Source organism: Elephas maximus, chromosome 3 (genome assembly GCF_024166365.1).
Source record: "Elephas maximus indicus isolate mEleMax1 chromosome 3, mEleMax1 primary haplotype, whole genome shotgun sequence".
In the NCBI taxonomy this organism is placed as follows: Eukaryota; Metazoa; Chordata; class Mammalia; order Proboscidea; family Elephantidae; genus Elephas; species Elephas maximus.
In genome coordinates this window covers 52,162,146-52,180,559 of record NC_064821.1, presented here as the reverse complement: position 1 = coordinate 52,180,559, position 18,414 = coordinate 52,162,146, and the positions used below count along the sequence as shown (strand labels likewise).

At 40.5% G+C, this 18,414-nt stretch overlaps 1 protein-coding gene across 6 annotated transcripts in view; it reads right to left on the bottom strand.

Annotated features, from left to right (window-relative positions):
* Positions 1-18,414, bottom strand: part of VPS13D (vacuolar protein sorting 13 homolog D) — a 273,685-nt gene that overhangs the window by 189,139 nt on the left and 66,132 nt on the right. For all 6 annotated transcript variants that reach the window (XM_049877954.1, XM_049877956.1, XM_049877957.1 and 3 more), the window contains 9 exons: positions 15,791-15,962; positions 15,493-15,605; positions 13,314-13,526; positions 9,255-9,517; positions 7,971-8,104; positions 5,427-5,582; positions 4,016-4,226; positions 3,427-3,501; positions 977-1,183 (listed from right to left, as the gene is read on the bottom strand). In XM_049877954.1, coding sequence (XP_049733911.1) covers positions 977-1,183; positions 3,427-3,501; positions 4,016-4,226; positions 5,427-5,582; positions 7,971-8,104; positions 9,255-9,517; positions 13,314-13,526; positions 15,493-15,605; positions 15,791-15,962 — 1,544 coding nt within the window. The remainder of the gene's footprint in view (positions 1-976; positions 1,184-3,426; positions 3,502-4,015; positions 4,227-5,426; positions 5,583-7,970; positions 8,105-9,254; positions 9,518-13,313; positions 13,527-15,492; positions 15,606-15,790; positions 15,963-18,414) is intronic.

Genomic DNA, 18,414 nt, shown 5'->3' with positions numbered 1-18,414 from the left:
CGGCACTAGACTGGGAGTCACAGCCCTGGCACCCAGATTTATCCAACACCTGTGGGAACATGAAAAAGTGATTTCATCCACATATTTCACCTGACTATCTGAAAAGAAGACAGGGTGATAAGAGCATTCATGTCCTGATAAGCATCAGCTCAAAATTTTAAGATTACCACAGAAAAATAAGAAACAATCTAAATATTCTCTGCAGAAAATACACTTGCGGAAGCAGTCAAAATTCCAGTTGTTACTCTTAATCAAGTGGCCCTTGTGGTGCCTAGAGGTGCAGGGAAAATGAAAACTCCCACAACGGGCAAAGGTTGGATTAAAGCCCAAAACTGAATTTTGCTTGAAGGGAGAAGAGGCTGGCAAGGTCAAAACAATGGAAAATTAAAAGTCAACACGGCAATAAGAGTGTCATCGGCTCTCCTCACAGGCCTCATTCTAACCTGGCTTGCCATGGTGAGCTTGAGGACAAGGTACTTCTACTCTGCTCCCCACATGAACTCATATGACCAGTGTCTCACTTCTTACCTGGCCCTATGGAGGAGACTTGGAGGTGACCTTTCTAATAAGATTCTGATTCTTTATTTTCAAGAGATGAATATGATAGAAGCATTATTTTCAGAGCTCATCTTTTAAATGCCTTTAGTAACAGGGCTCACTATAATCTTTAGGTACATAAAAAGATAAACCAAATGAAGAGATTGGGAATTATTTAGGCAGAGTTGTTAATGTAACAGAAATTTCATCGATGACAATTTCTATTACTCCCAAGCTATAGGCTGAAGGCCACATATGGCAAATGAATATGAATTTATTTAACATACTCATAATGAAAAACATATGTAAAACCATTATCTAAATTTCACCCAGACTACTAGCTAGAGGAGAGCATGAATAACATAAAAGACAGGCCCTGAATAATTCAGCAATCACTGCGAATGCTCAAGAAGAAACTGAAAATCAGGAAAATACTCACGGGAAAAGGTGAGCTCAGCGAGAGGAACATCACAATCCATGCAGTCATCAATAAAACAGATGCACACACTTTCTGCTTTAATCTCCACTCCAGAGACCAACGGTGCCGGCACAGTCCCCTGGCTATCTCGGCTCTTGGAGGCCAGGGAAAGAGACTTCAGAGGCTCAGCATTCTTAAACAACCAACTCGCTGCCTTTTTCAATTGGCCTTCAAAGAAATTAAAAGGTGATCAGTTCAGCCAGTTCCCACAGCCACTCCAGCAAGTCACACAGGAAATCGAGAAACAGAGTCTAAAGGACCTACTGGACAGCCCAAGACAGTCTTGATCCCAGATGTATTCCTAGACTAAGAAAAAAAAGGAAAGACAAAAACTAGCATAAGAGGAATTCTGCTTTTAAGCAAACAGAACAAGGCCCTCTTTGTTGTGTATCTTCAAGTTTACGACACCTTTTGTGATCTGGCTCAAAAAGCCTCAAGGAAACCATTCCTCCTCTACTATGACATCTGTTGAAAGACAGGCAAGAAGAGGGAAGGTGCTTAAGTACTTAGAAAAGTACTTAAACCAGTTGGTACTTAAGTACTTAATCTTCACTCTGCAGCTTTGCATATATTGATGTGCTGCTTTGTAATTACTCTCAGATTTCTTACATTGTGTCTAATTTGTCTTAACCAAATCACAAATTCTTTGAGACTACCGAGCAATATGGGAACTGTGTGTGCGTGACATACAACTGTTAAACAACAACCCCTTGAATACAACCAGATTGCTAAAGCCAAAAAAAGAAAGAAAGAAAAGCAATGTAATCCCATACTTATAAATTACCAGAGACCAGTACATGAACACTGGTAAGAGGTTAAGGGGATGGGCTTTGATGCAAGATCCTAATTGTGCATTTATTAGCTGTTGGATCTTGGGCAAATTACTTAACCTCTCTGCGTCCTACAGCTCCCACTTATAGGACTGATGTGAGGAGGAAATGAATGAGTACATGAAAAGTTCTCAGAACAAAGCCTGGTATGTAATAAAGGCTCTATAAACATCATTTGCTATTATCATCTTTATTACTTAAGAAGTCTTAGTTACTAAAGAAATTAAAATTAAAAAAATCAATGAAACTAAAAGCTAACTCACTGACAAGATCAATAACATTGATAAACCTCTAGCTAGGCTAACCAAGGGAAAAACAGAAGATACAAGTTACTAATATTAGAATGAAAGATGGGCCATCACTACTGATTCCAGGGGCATTGTTGTTCTTAGCGGCCATCAAGTCAGCTCTGACTCATAGCGACCTTATACATAACAAAACAAAATGCTGCCTAGTCCTGCACCACCCCCATAATCATTGCTATGCCAGAGTTCACTGTGGCAGCTACACTGTCAGCCCATCTCACTGAGGGTCTCCCTCTTTTTCGCTGACCCTCCAGTTTGCCAATCATGATGTCTTTCTCCAGCAACTGGTCCCTCCTGATGACACATCCAAAGTAAGCAAGACCGAGTCTTGCCATCCTTGCTTTTAAAAGAGCATTTTGGCTATACTTCCTCCAAGACAGACTTGTTCATTCTTCTGGCAGTCCATGGTATAGTCAATATTCTTCACCAATACTATGATTCAAACACATCAACTCTTCTTTGGTCTTCCTTTTTCATTGTCCAGCTTTCACATGCATATGAGGCGATTGAAAATACAATGTCTTGGGTCAGGTACACCTTAGTCCTCAAAGTGACATCTTTACTTTTTAACATTTTAAAGAGGTCTTTTGAAGGTCACCCATGGTTTCAGCAGAGCTTCCAGACTAAGACAGACTAAGGAAAAGGCCGGGTGCTCTTTTTCTGAAAATTATCAATGAAACCCCTATGGATAACAACAGAACATTATCCGATACAGTACTGGAAGTGGAGCCCCTCAGGTTGAAAGGCACTCAAAATATAACTGGGGAAGAGCTACCTCCTCAGAGTACAGTTGACCCTAATGACATGGAAAGAATAAAGCCTTACGGACCTTCATTTACTGACGTGGCAGGACAGCTGTAAACATCCATTAATTATAGGAACGTGGAATGAATGAAGCATGAATCAAGGAAAACTGGAAGTTGTGAAAAATGAAATAGAACACTTGAAGATCAATATGCTAGGCATTAGTGAGCTGCAATGGGCTAGTATTGGCCATTTTGAAGCCAACATTACCAGTAAATAGCTAATACATGGCATAGTAAGGATCTGAACACAGGCAGTCCATTTCCGGGCCCACATTCTCATCCACCATAAAATATTGCTGCTCACTATTTTTTACTGGCCCAAGGTTATATTCAGTCCACAGAAGACACAAGAAGGATCTTCTAAATACGCTCCAGGTCTCTAAGTCACCTTGTGGGGTCGGGGGAGCAAATGGGAAGGAAGCATATTATCAGGATAAACAATGAAGAATGGAAATCCTCATTCGAATTACCTTGACACAACAAAAGAGCTTTGCGACAATCATCCATGCTGAATCCCAGCTCCTGCAGTCTAGCTAGTTGTAACTCTAGAAAAAAAAAAAAAGTACATGGGTTTTATAAATTATTTTATGTAAATTATTCCTCAGACTAATTTGGAAAAAAAAACTCAGGAACTGGTGACGAAAACACTTCATTTCTCTAGGCAAAAATGAGTTTCTAATCAGAGACTTCTACTAAGCGTACCCTGATTTTAAGAATCTTTGCCTTATATTGACTGTAGCTTAAAAAGCTTAAAACCAAAACAGTATTATCCACATATCTTTCGAAGAAAACTCTCAAAGTTTAAAACTAAACCTTAGCATTGTCATATAAGTTTGGAAGAAATTATAAGAGGAAAATAGCACAGGATAGATCAGTTGGTTTGTGGTGTTTTGTTTCTAAATTAAAAAAAAAAAATTAGAGAGTCGTACTTATGACTTACAATTACACTTAATGACATACAATTATACTTTAAACAATTTAATTGTGCAAAAGGAAACCTTTAAGAGTTAAAAAGGAAGGCTATGAGGAAGGCTGAGTGGGTCATAGCTAAACACCTACCCAAGACAGGATCTAAGGTACGTCTCGTCCCTTCTCTCATTTCCTCGCTGACGCGAGATGAACTGGGAAGGTGACTGCTAACAGAGTCGGTCTCCAAGGCCACCGAGTCTGGCATAGCGGTATTAGCTTGCTCAGGGATGGATTTTGCAATGGCAAGAAACAGCTGAACATCATTATAGGAGAGTCTGATATCCAGGGCTTGTAACTGAATCTAACGAAATAAAAAAGGTGGTCATTTTTTTTTTTTAATTGTACTTGGTTTTGCTTCCATACCTCTTACAGATGTAACTCTTTTTTAAGTTCTAATTCTATAAGTTCAACAGACACTACACCAAATTTCTCATTTAGAAGATTGTAAAGATCTTGAAATTAAGCATTAACGAACACGGGGTAAGGTGTCTCAGCTATGAGTTCAAGCAGTCACAATATCCTATCAAATAAAAAATACTAAGGTATAAAAATTACTAGAGCAATTAACGTTTCAGTGGGATCGTTTTCATACAAGTATTAAAGCACAGGATCAGAAAATGGCTCTGGGGCAGTCTGGAGCCCTTATTAGCAACATCTTGTTCATCCATTTTGCTTTGATGTATTTAATTTTTTAAATTTCTGAAACCATCTGACAAACCAACAAAATTTACCTCTTCTTTATTCAGATATAACCCTAGTGTGAGTCCAGTTTCACATTAATATTCTCTGAAACCCAGTCTTCCTCAGAGACTAGCAATTGAGCTACTGTTGGTAAGGCAGTATAGACACCAGGAGTAGGCCACTCTAAAAATGGTGGCTCTGAGATAACTATTTGAATTTTTGGAAATAGCGCTTTATTTATTTACTTTTTCCTGTGAGGAACTCCTCAGACAAAAATCAGAATGATTTTTCTCTTTCTCAATACCCTATGGTCCTATCTACCAAAAAAAGAAAACAACAAATTCCGAAAACTTCTTTGCCTAGCTTCATCTTCCTTGCCTCACCTTATATCCTCCTTACTTCCCTACATACGCTTTTGTTCTAGTCAGACCTTACTCTGTTTCACATATGCTGAGCCAATTCTGCCCTTGGCTTTGCTCCTTCCAAAGTAGAATGCTCTCCCTCTTCCTCTCTGCCTATTTTCATCCTACCCTTCCTCCCAGACTTGACTTACCTTGAGTTCCACTCACAATCAGTATTAATACTTATGTCAAATTCTGCTTTCTGTAAATTTTTACAAAACTTTAAGATTATACCAGACAATTACAATCTCCTTCATCCTCTACAAGATTACAAGATCCTCTGGGACAAAGTCAATGTCATATTTCATTTGCATTTGCTAAAGAAACTAATTTCTTGCCAGGGTTCAGAGTAAAGAAGTAATGCCTGCACAGGAAAGTGTTCGAGTGTATCAACACGTTATATATTTTTTCCACATTACCTCTAAGACAGGTGGGAAATCTTCACTGTTGAATGCATCCATCAATCCCGAACTATTCTGATAAGAAGAATTCCCCACCAGCTCCACCTGAATTTGTACTGGATCAACAATTGAAAGAGCTGTATCATGTTCACTTCCTAGTCGGCATGAAAACACCTAGAAAATGAAATGAAGCATGCAAGAATTAATGTCTGATTTAGGAAGAGTCAGGAGAAAAAGAGACTATCTCAGAAGCAATCGGCCCTGTATTATCACAAGAACCATGAAAGCTGCTGAAATAAATGTTGCAAAAATGAAGCTGGTACTCTTACCCGCTGCCAAGGGCATGTACAGTGGTTCACCTCTAGGAAAGGGAGTTTAGCGATGTGTCAAGAGGCTTCAAAGTCTTGCACCCTAGAATCCTACTTCTAGGAGATGGCCCAAGAAAATAATGTGAAATATGAAAAGATTCACTGAGCCATTATTTAATAGGGAAAAAAAAGGTTATAACCAACTGAGCTTACAACACATTTACTCAATGAAACATTTGCAGCCATTTAAAAATGACAGCTAAAAAGACCATACAGAATGTAGGAAGACAGTTACAACACAGATTACGTGACAATGCAGCCTAATCAAAATAATATGATGCCATGAGTTTCTTTACAGGAAAAAAACATATCAAAATGTCACTAAAGATTATGTCTGGTAGGATAGGTGGTTTTTCCCTCCCCTGCTTTTAGGCAATACACTTGTTACTTTCATAATTAAAAATAAAAACATTAATTGTTGAAACTGGGTGATAGGTACACAGGGGTTCATTATATTATTCTGTTTACTTTGTATATAACTGAAATATTCTATAATAAAACAATTTTAAATAAATACATTAATGGGGAGAGAGAAGGGAGGGATGAAAAAAGGAAGGGTCCCCATTCTGGAACCAGATTGTTTTACATGCTCAAGAAGAGTACAAAGAGAAGTGAGAGCATTCATTTTGGTCTCCCTTGCCCCCCTCCCCCCTTTGGGGGGCATTTTCTAGCCCTATTGAAAAACATGTGACACCAAGGTCCTTTGCTATATTCAACATTAGCTCATTATGCTCTCTTTATAAATTCTTCCCCAATGATGTCTCAAGGAGGTTTTAAAATTCAGATCCAATTATGCTGCCTAAAACACAAGACTGAAAGGAGTTTCCAGGAATCTCAAATATTTTGCCACGCAGTTTTTCTAAGACTTTGGAGCAGAAAAGTTTCATTTTCCTTTTTTTCTTCAGGGGCTTCTGCTACACAAAACCCAATTGTACCTGACAGTTCATTAATCAATCACCAAGATTTTCCATTCAAAGCTGGTATTGTAGTGGCTTGGAAAGCAGATGAATTGCAATTTCATGACCAACTCACACTATACCAGCATACAAATCCTTCCTCTCAAGTGGAGGTTTCTTACATGAGGAAAACAAGTGGTCAAAAGTGAAATCCCTACATGTTTTATTCATCTACAGCTGACCAAATATATATATATATATACACACACACACACACACACTGCTGACAGTGAAAATAAGTTTTATTCAATCTCTGAGCAATACCACTGGAAAGAACAGGGCATGAGAAGTTCGGTTGTAAAAGGAAAGGAACGATGAATAGACACCAGCTAGCCCCAACAGATACTCTAACATTATAACAAGAGGAACGTTAGCTCAATGAATTGAGAACATTTGATAGAAACAATAATCTTTCTCATCTCCCCTCTGTCTCTACAACACATGGCTTAAAAGGAGACAGAGCAGGTTTTTGCTTAATGCAGTAAAATGTAATTTACAGGCTACAAAGGCCACTAGGGGCAAATTCTCTCTTCATGAGATTACAATAGAATCTAAGGCAACACTCTTAGGATCACTCCTCTAGGTTATGCATCACTCTCTAGAGCTGGCCTTTTAGGGCTGAAAGGATAATACCAAAACCCTTAACACCTTTTATAAACAAGTTTCCATTACCATGAAGCCCTAGCTCTTCCTAGAGATAAGCACTCAATATGGGGAAGACCATTTCCTCACCTTCACAAATTTGCCAAGGACTAGTCCTACTGAGGAGCTCTGGTGGCACGGTGGTTAAGAGCCTGGCTGCTAACCAAAAGGTCGCCAGTTCAAATCTATCACCCGCTACTTGGAAACCCTTATCGGGCAGTTCTACTCTGTCTTATAGGGTCGCTACGAGTCGGAATTGACTTGATGGCAACAGGTACAGGTAGTCCTGCAGGACTAGAGTAACAACCGGTACCTCACACAGTACTGGAGACTAGAACAGTCTCCTAGAACTCCTTGAGAAAGGGAAAATGTAAGAGAAAAAGGTAAAGTCCCTCTGTATACTTATAGCCTAAGATCATACGACTAAATTTACACATTAGAATAACCTGCAAGATCTGAAGAGAAAGCACAGGCCAGGGTCATCCAATTCCATGAATTATTTCCCCTAATGAAAGTTCAGGAGATAAAGTTCTCTCGCAGATGTTTTTCTCTTGAGCCAAACATACAGTATTTTGATCAACACACAGACTCCTTACCTCGATGCCAAACAAACTTCCTGAAAAGGGGCGGTCGACAAAACGGGGCTTATAGGTGAGCACTGTGGTGCCTTTCAGAATGATGGCATTGGTATCGAAGCAGGACACATCTTCAACCACCACAAACTCTGTGCCTGGAAAGGACAGCATCGTCACTCAAGCTGAAGCTGGGGAGCTAGAGAACTCCAAGCTGCTGTAAACTGAATAGCACGTTTCCACCAGGGGAGAACATTAACCAGTGTGAGCTGTTTCTCCAGGGTGGCTGCCGACATTGTGTGTCACTGTCATCCTGAACAAATTCTCTGTATCTGGCCAGGCACGGCTGAGCCAACAAAGCGTGCACAGGCAGACAAGGATTGGGATCCAGTTTCTCTCTTCAGGATACATTTTTAAGCGAGGTCTCCTAGGAGGCCTAACAGATATTCAGAAGCAGAGAAAATCGCCCTTTGTCCAAGAAACGATCTGCTTTAAAATCGCAGGAAGTAGATTCAGACACTAACGCCACTCAGGCAGCATAAGGCACGATGTCATCTCTGCAGCTGCTCATTAAGAACGTACACCAAGTTAATGTCGAAATTTATGAAATCATTCAATGCAGACCGTTTTCTATTCATTTGTATATGCCAAGTTTACTCTGATTTACACTGTGTGTTTTCATCAAAAACTGTATAAACTCAATTTTTGAAACTGAATGGGTTTAAAATGCATTGTGCTAATTAGCTTCTTCAAAACCACTGAGAAGTAGGTAGAGTATATCACAGACATAAAACTAAATACAGAAATACATACAGACGCACTAGAAGAGTACCCTACTTAACAAAAACCATAGTAAACCCATTTGTAAGAGAATATACTCTTTTTATAAAGAAAATAACAACCCCCTCACTTACTTATCTTCTAAACTCAGATTTTCACATGCCAAATTTGCCTAAACTTAGTAAGGGACATCTGTTGGGGCTCTAAAAATCAAACAGAGAATTGCAGCCTGACTTAACGTTGGGGAAAAAGGCCACTGTCCAGGTGGATGCTCAAGAGAATGCTCAGGCTGAACATATGAACTAGGCTGGCAGAAGAGGACAAGAGACCCCTGCCGCCTCCAGGGTGGACCAGGCAGTTCACACCTGAAAATGGAGGTCAAGAACTTTGACACCTGTTGGTCTGTAAAAGATGCAAATATGTGTTTGTGTCAAAAAGTGACAGGCAATAGCAAAGTTATTCTGTAAGACACATATTGAACCTAACATCCAAATTAAGAATCAATGAATCACACCTGTATATAATCACCTGTTACATTGACCTTGACCTCCAGGTGCCTTTCAGTGGACACAGGAAGGGAAGACCGCTTGGTAACTACCCCACTCTTCACAGTTTTGGGGACTACAGCAGATTCGCTGCTAGAGTTACGGTGGCGAGGAGTAACAATGTCTTGTTTCTTAATATCACTGGGAGTGTGGAGAAAATCATGGACTAACAGTAGCCAGTCAAATATGAGAAACACACGGAGATTGTTGAGAACTACTGTGAAACAGGAGGAATCCTTGGTAGATCTGCAAGGAAAAAAAGACAGAAAAAAAGAGAATAGGAAAAAGGAACATAATATATATTTCAATAATCGATAAATTACTTGGTTTTGGCAAGTGGTATGCCAGTATTTTCTAAACTGACATCAAGTATCAATAAACTCTGAACAATGGCTTAATTACACATTCAGTGTGCATCTCTCAAAAGTTAATCATATTTTTAAACATGAAGAAATAGGTATAAGAAAGCAATATAGTGTAGTCAAGTGATTCTCATCCAGGGATGACTTTGTCCCCAGGACACATCTGGCCACATCTACAGACATTTTTCACCGTTACATTTGGAGCAGGCTGCTACTGGCATTGAGTGGGCAGAAGCCAGGGATGATGCTAAACACCCAACAATGCACAGGATAGCCCCCACAATGAAGCATTACCTGACCCAAAATGTCAATAGCGCAGAGGCTGAAGAACACTAGGGTAGTGAAAAGAGTACAAGCTTCGAAGCCCTGTCACTTACAAATTCTGTTACCTTGGATAAGTCATCTACCATCTCTGAACTTGTTTCCTCACTTATAAAATGAGAAATACTGTAAGAGATAAAAAGTACCTGGCACATAGTAGGTTTCAGTTTTCTTCCCTAGAGACTATTTCAAGAAGACTAATGAGGCACTCTTTCTCTGATATCTAGGATCACTTCTTTATAAACTCCAAGTTTATATACACTAGATGGTTTTTTCGGAGCCCTGGTGACACAGTGGTTAAGAGCTCAGCTCGTTGGCAGTTCGAATCCACCAGCTGCTCCTTGGAAACCCTACAGGTAGTTCTACTCTGTCCTACAAGGTCACTATGAGTCAGAATCGACTAGACGGCAACAGGTTTAGATGGTTTCTCAAGCTGAAACCAACCTGAGAGCCTAGATCTGTCAGCTTGAGAAGGAAAACAAACAAGATGATAGTTGCCACGGTCATATCCCCAAGCACTCTGTAGGCGGTGGGACAGGGGTGGGGGATGGGGGCTGGGAAGAGGACAGACAGGAGGCCCCAACACCCCAAATTCCATATGTGAGATGAAGGCCCAAGGAGGAATCTCAGGCCCCTGGCCTCAACCTCCAGTATGGTAAGAGGCCTATTCAGGACCTATGAGTAGGCACAGCTGGGTAGTGGGGGGTGGGGGGGAATGGGCTAAGGATACTTCTATAAGGTATTCTAGGTTGAACCTGATTTTATAAGCCCAAGAGAGGAATTCTGGGACTCCAGCTACTACACATACCTAGTTCCCTGCCCTATCTATTCAGGAAAAGTTGATTTGGAGACGCTGCTAAGACTGGTTTCTCTCGTTCTTCATTTCTCCAAAGCCTGGCTCAATGCCTCCAGAGAAAGGACACAACGATGCATGTCTCCCTCCACACAGACCCAACATTTTCCACAGAAACACTTTCCCTTTAGTAATAGAGAAAAAATGTTGCCCTCAGTAAAACTTTTCCACCCCAGTTTGAACATAGATTGTCAGAGCTAGGCACTCGCTGGAAAGTCAAAATATGTCTGATCCCTTTTCTGGAAAGTATTTCAAGCCTTTAAACACTGTGAAGTGATTTATATTTGACACACACAATCCCAACAGAAGAGTAATTCTTCTTGAGACACAGAAAGCGTTCAAAAGTTCCAATCAAGACAGCATTTTAACCCTCTCACTAACAATGGTATTTCTGTTAGCAAGAGCTTTTATCATTGACTCCAAGAAATTATATACCAAAGGGGGATACTTAGAATAATATTTCAAGGCTCCATGTCCTCTTATATATTAAAAATGTGATATGTGGAACAACTAGGGAGACCTGGTGGCACAACGGTTAAGAGCTCGGCTGCTAACCAAAAGGTCAACAGTTCAAATTCACCAGCTGCTCCTTGAAACCCCAGAGGGCAGTTCTACTCTGTCTTACAGGGTCACTATGAGTTTGGTTTCTTTTTTGGAACGACTAGTTGGTAGTTTAGGAAATTACATCAATAATAATAATAAAGCAAAGCCAAAAAGAAATTGTTTCTGCAGATGGACCAAATATGTGCGAATCTTTTATTCAAGTAAACATCATCCTCAAACAAAGGAAGTGCAAATCACAACCATCTTATCTGACTGGCGATCAGCCCAATAACTAGAAACCTGGTGGGCCTGAGGCTGTTAGAAAGGACACAGGCTGTGAAGTCAGAGACCCAGGTTTGAGTTCAGATACTTCACTTACTAGCTGAGTGACCCTGGAAGTGTTACTTACCCTCTTCAAGCTTCTACTTTTGCATCTATAAAATGGGGGAAAAGTCACCCACTTTGCAGCCTTGTTGTGAGAGCTGAATTAACAGTAGCCAAAGTGTCTGGCTCATGGTAGGGCTCAATAAAAGGAAACTAGCATTCCTATTATTAGGCACTTTGAATCCGTCAGGCACTCCTTGGAAACTCTTTGGGGGCAATTATACTCTGTCCTATGGGGTCGCTATGAGTCGGAATCGACTGGACGGCAGTGGGTTTGTTGGGTAGCATTCCTACTATTGAACTTTTTAAAAGTTCATGCAAGAGTTTAAATGTCTACTTTGCTGAACTTTCTAAGGGTACATGAAAAGACCATGAGCTCTCCCTAAAAAAATCTGAACCCTGGGGAATTCAGTGAACAGCTCATAGAAATGTCATGCATATATAAATACAAGAATAGTCTTGATGACATTTTTTTCTTTTTTGTATAACTACCACGTTTTTTCCAGCTTTTCTACTTACTGATTTATATTTACATGTCTGATAACAATGAACACTAATTGAATTAAATTGACATCAGCTCCAAAGATCTCCTTCTGGATTATCACTGAAGGAATCCCTTAGATCAGACCTAATTTTTCAGTATTCAGATTTGTGCTCCTTAATCATCAAGTCTCACAGAAGTATATCATAAAATACACAAACCACATCAGGAGTAACAATAACAGCTACCATCTGTGCCAAGCAGTATGCCAGATCTATCTCATTTAGTTGTTACACCAACCCTATGAGATAGGTACAGGTATTTCTATTTTACAGAGGAGGAAACTGCCACTCGAAGAGGTTGCCATATCTTTACGCACATAACACGCACGTTACATGTTTCACCAACCACACAATCCCGGTGTATTATTTTTGTGAGCATTATATGCATGTGTGTTATATGAGAAAAACACTGTAAACAACCTGTCCCAGGATGCATAGCTGGGAAGTGGTAGAATAAGGTTTTGAGCCCAGCTCTGATTCCAAAACATATGCTCTTTCCACATGCAACACTGCCTCTCATAATACCAGGAAGAAAAGCATAATCTAGGGCAAAACAGCTAAAGCTCTTTATACATACAGAAGTGAGTCAGCATGGCTTAAATAGGTAAACAGGCAATTTAAATCTAAACTATCTTTCCTTTGATTATTTGTACAGACTAAAAGTTTTTTCTTGTTTTGTTTTTTTTTCTTTCTTTCTGAACCAGGATAATTTCTTCCTTTCCTAAGTTGCTCTCTATATTAAAAGTTTACAGCTCACAGGGAACAAGGAAGTTTATTTTAAGGACCTGGCTCAACTGTGGACTACTTTTTTTTTTTTAAGGCAACAGAGACATCTTTTGGCCAATAAATGAAACTACAAGATTACAAGAATAATACGTTAATATACAGTACACTAAACTGTTAAATCATTATTTATCTTCTCAGTGATCCCTCCAACGCTTGGCTGTTCTTGAGCCAACATGGACTTGGCCTGTTGGCGACAAAAGCAAATGTCTTGACAAAGGAAAGCAGAGTCTCAGGGGCTGGATCCTACTACCTGAAATGTAGTTCAATCTGAATGGAACCCTGGGTGGTGCTGCTGTTCTTGGAGGGCTGAAAGATGCAGCTGAACACGTTTGTCAGGCCAGGGCTCGTCTTCTGCCCAGCATAGCGGGTGTCAAAAGCCATCATGGAATGGGAAACCAAGTTAATGGACTTGGTTTGGTTGGAAAAACTCTCATAGAGCAATTTACATTGCTTGAAGTCAAATCTAAGAGGGAGAAAGTAGATTAAGATGTTAAACATAACTCTTCCATTTTACAAAATCACGGACGTTCCAGAAGATAACAAGATCCTAAGCATATCAAAGTTCTACGGAGAAGGACAGCTTTCATTCAGAGATACTTCATTGGTTTTGCTATAAGAACGATCAGAACGGATCAGTGTTGTTGGGCCCTGGTTTCTTGCTTTTCCAAAGAGATGATCTGGTCCCTAGGAACCCCATGAGGAACAATAATACCACAGATTTATTATACTTTGGCTCATCTGTATTCCCAGTCCCCACCATAAACCTAAGGCGCTCTTTCATCTGTAATAATCCCCAAACTCTTCTAGTCCCTCTGGAATCCAAAATAGAACTGCTTATTTAACTTAGGGTCCTCTTAGATCGAGAAATTAATTTTCCTAGCATGCCCTCACAGTCCGGTCTTTCCTCTAGCAACAACTAGCCTTCCTGGAAGATTCTGTCTCCAGTTGCCCTGGGATTTTTATACAAGGCCACTATTGCCTGCTGGGAACAGCCAGAACAAATGATGCTCTTCTTACAGAGAAATAATAGAGCTGATGCACTGACAGGAAATGCATTTGAACTCCCCTTTTTTTTTTTAACAAGAGGGGAAGCAGCAGTGAGCAATTCGTACTTAGTATGATTATGACCATGCGTACAGAATTATAAGGCATTCTCTGTGTTGGCACAAACTAAAGGCATAGCCAGTCATCAGGAAAAAAATGCGGGAACACCAATCAGGCTGGGACCCCAGCTTCGCTGTACCACACTCTCATCAGCTGATTAGATACAGAAGATGACAGGCTCTGAAGAAAAAGACAAAATAGAAGACACAGTGGCTCAGAGGGGAAGATAGCCTTGAAGTCCTGTTTTCAAATATTGGGTCTACCACTTTTCCAGCCACATGACCTTTTTATGCCAGTCAAAACTTCTATCTGGAAAAGAGAGGTAGTATCTACCTAGCTATCTTACGGGGTTGTTAAGAGATCAAAACGAAAACCTAGCTTATTATGTGCGAAAGGGCACTGCACTATATCGGTAATTAAAAATTTACGTCAACCGTGACCAGGTAAGTGAAATAAATAAGTAAACTGCTAGGTAAGCACATGCCATATCTTAAGGGAGCAGGTGTCACTCAGTTTCCAGATGCTTCCCAGTGAAAGCATGGGCCCCCTATTGCCAAAAGCTTTCAATTTTTCTAAAGAAGTTGAAATTCAGACTTTTTATTTGCAATTCCCAAATTTTTCAATGTTGCCTACTAAGGTCATAATCAGTGCTACTCACCAAATAATTCTGGGTCTCCAGGTACACAGTAAGATTACACTTCCTGGCCCCTGTCTTGTTGTGTAGGACCATGTGATTAGTTCTGGCCAGTGAGATTTGCCAGAGCATATTAATAGTCATTCAAGATCCCCCCAGAGCTCTTGTTTTTCTCTCTGGCACATCAAGATGCTGGTTCCTGTCAGCCCGAGAGACTACAAGCAGCAGAGCACCCTTGAGACCTAGAATGGACATGTACTTTGCGAGATGAATACATCTTTGTTGTTTTAAACCACTGGTAAGTGCTCAGCAGCTAACCAAAAGGTTGGCAGTTCTAACCCCCCAGCTGGTCCACGGGAGAAAGATGTGGAAGTCAGCTTCCGTAAAGATTACAGGTTTAGAAACCCTATGGGGCAATTCTACTCTGTCCTATAGAGTCTCTATGAGTTCGAACTGATATGACAGCAATGGGTGTATCATTACAGCATAACCTAACCCATCCTGACTGATGCAGCAATGAATTTAAACTTTTAAAAAGCACTGTGTAGAGCAATCGAGGCACTTGCAGACCACACTCTGCCTGTGCACTGCCACTCTACAACTTCCGCTCTATGCTAATGCAGAAAATACTCGTATTATTGGTATGACTATTATCATTATTAAAAGTCAAATAGTATCAATAAAGCCATACCTGGCTAGGGACCCAGCACCTTCTTTTCCTTTTGGATCTTTAAGCTCCAGACTCACATTTACCATATCAACGAGGAAACACATGCCAGTGTACACTTCTCCACTCAGAACAGTCTGCAAAAGGAGAATACGGATCAATTCCTAACTGATGATGCCAACTTAAAAATTCAATTAAGATGACAAGAAATCTAATTTGCTGGTTCTACCTTCTTTGCCCAGGTGAGTCTGCGGACTATGTACATAGCGTGACCATCAGCTGAGACTATGAGAGTTATAGAACAACATAAGGTCACACTCACATGAATTCTTGGATCTTGTAAATCGTAAGGCCGCATAAATTCCTCTATGGGCTCTCCAAGGTTGTTCTCTAATAAGCCACGGATCAGCTTGTATTTATATAAGTCCAGGGAGCAGTGGACTGAGGATAGGTTGCCATGGATAGACATATCTGGCACAGTATGACTTATTTCTCTATGAAAAAAGAAAAAAGGTCACTTTCACAAACAAATCACTGACTTAACATTGACATAGCTCACACCCAAGTATGAGGGCTAAACTGTACCCACCTCCATTACCAACCAGTTAATTTCTAATTTCCAATGACAAAAATTTCATGTGGTTCCAAGTGAAGCAAGTTAGTATGACCAGAGTCCTTTACTCCCTTTTTCTCCCAAAATTTACATGTAGAAAATCCTTAAATCTAATATAACGATCTAACTAATCTCTTCATACGGAAAGACCTTATGATGCTCAGAAAGAGGTTAACATTATAGCTGGGAGAGCAAAAAGGAAGAGATACCAAACTATTTAGCTCTTCAAGGTTTGTTGCTGTTGCTGTTAGGTGCCATCAAGTCAGTTCCAACTCATAGAGATTCTATGCACGACAGAACAAAACACTGCCCAGTCCTGTGCCACCCTCACAATTGTTGTTATGCTTGAACCCATTGTTGCAACCACTGTGTCAATCCATTTCATCAAGGGTCTTCCTCTTTTTCACTGACCATCTAGTTTACCAAGCATGATGTCCTTCTCTAGGGACTGCTCCCTCCTGAAACATGTCCAAAGTATGTGAGATGAATCTCACCATTCTTGATTCTAAGGAGCATTCTGGCTGCACTTCTTCCTGGAGATTTGTTCATTCTTCTGGCAATCATGGTATGTTCAATATTCCTTGCCAATACCAGAATTCAAAGGCATCAATTCTTCTTCAATCTTCCTTATCCATTGTCCAGCTTTCACATGCGTAAGAGGCGACTGAAAATACCATGGTTTAATTCAGGTACACCTTAGTCCTCAAAATGACATCTTTACTTTTGAACACTTTAAAGAGATCTTTTGCAGCAGATTTGCCCAATGCAATGAGTTGTTTGATTTCTTGACTGTTGCTTCCATAGGCGTTCATTCTGGATCTAAGTAAAATGAAATCCTTGACAACTTCAATATTTTCTCCATTTATCATGATGTTGCTTATTGGTCCAGTTGTGAGGATCTGTATTTTCTTTAAGTTGAGGTGCACTCTATACTGAAGGCTATAGTCTTTGATCTTCATCAGTAAGTTGCTTCAAGTCCTCTTCACTTTCAGCAAGCAAGCTTGTGTCATATGCATATCACAGGTTATTAATGAGTCTTCAGGTTTAGTGGCAACTAAAGGAGAAAGGAGTCTCTGGGTGGTGCAAATGGCTAACACGCCTAGCTGCTTAAGAAAAGGTTGGCAGTTCAAGTCCACTCGGAGGCATCTAAGAAGAAAGGCCTGGCAATCTACTTTCAAAAACTCAGCCATTGAAAACCCTACGGAGTACAGTTCTACTCTGACACACATGGGGTTGCCATGAATTGAGGTTGACTCAACAGCAACTGGGTTTTTTTGTTTGTTCGCTTTGTTTTAAGGAAGAAACCAGTGTTTCGTGCTGAACCCAGACTACACATCTCAGCTGGGATGGGCAGAAGTAAAACTGAAAATAAGAAAATGCCCTAAAGAAAAAAAACCAAACCCATTGCCATCAAGTCGATCATGATGCAGAGCAACTGTGTAAGACAGAGTAAAACTGCCCCATAGGGTCTCCAAGGCTGTAATCTACAGAAGCAGGCTGAAACATCTTTTTCCCACAGAGCAGCTGGTGGGTTCAAGTTGCTAACTGAAAGGTTCAAGCTACTAATTGAAACTGCCAACCTTTCAGTGAGCAGCTAAGCACTTAACCATTGCTAAACCAAACCCATTGCTGTCAAGTTAATTCCAAATCATAGCAACCCTATAGGACAGAGTAGAAGTGCCCCATGGAGTTTCCAAGGCTGTAAATCTTTAGGGAAGCAGACTGCCACATCTTTCTCCTGCGGAGTGGTTGGTGGGTTTGATCCACTGACCTTTCAGTTAGCAGCCAAGTGCTTAACCAGTGTGTAACCAGGCCTCCTTTAATGACTGCTAACCAAAAGCCAAACCACTGCCATTGAGTCGGTTCCTACTCACCGCAACCCTACAGGACATGGTAGAACTGCCCCACAGGATTTCCAAGGAGTGGCTGGTAGATTCGAACTGCTGACCTTTTGGTTAGCAGCCATAGCTCTTAACCACTGGGCCACTAGGCCATCAGTGCTCGGGGGAGTAAGTACCTTATTCCAACACTGAAGAGCCTTCTGTAAATTCACATGGATGATATGGACATTATGGGTCCTTTAGACACTATGGAGCCCTGGTGGTGCAGTGGTTAAGAACTCAGCTGTTAGCCAAAAGGTCAGCAGTTTGAATTCACCATCCGCTTCTTGGAAACCCTATGGGGCAGTTCTACTCTGTCCTACAGGGTCACTGCGAGTGGGAATCAACTCGATGGCAACAGATTTTTATAGACAGTCTGGTCTGAGTAGATAAAGTAAACGGTTAGGATTTGAAGTGGAAAAGGAATGTAAAAAAAAATCACTGTCTATAAAG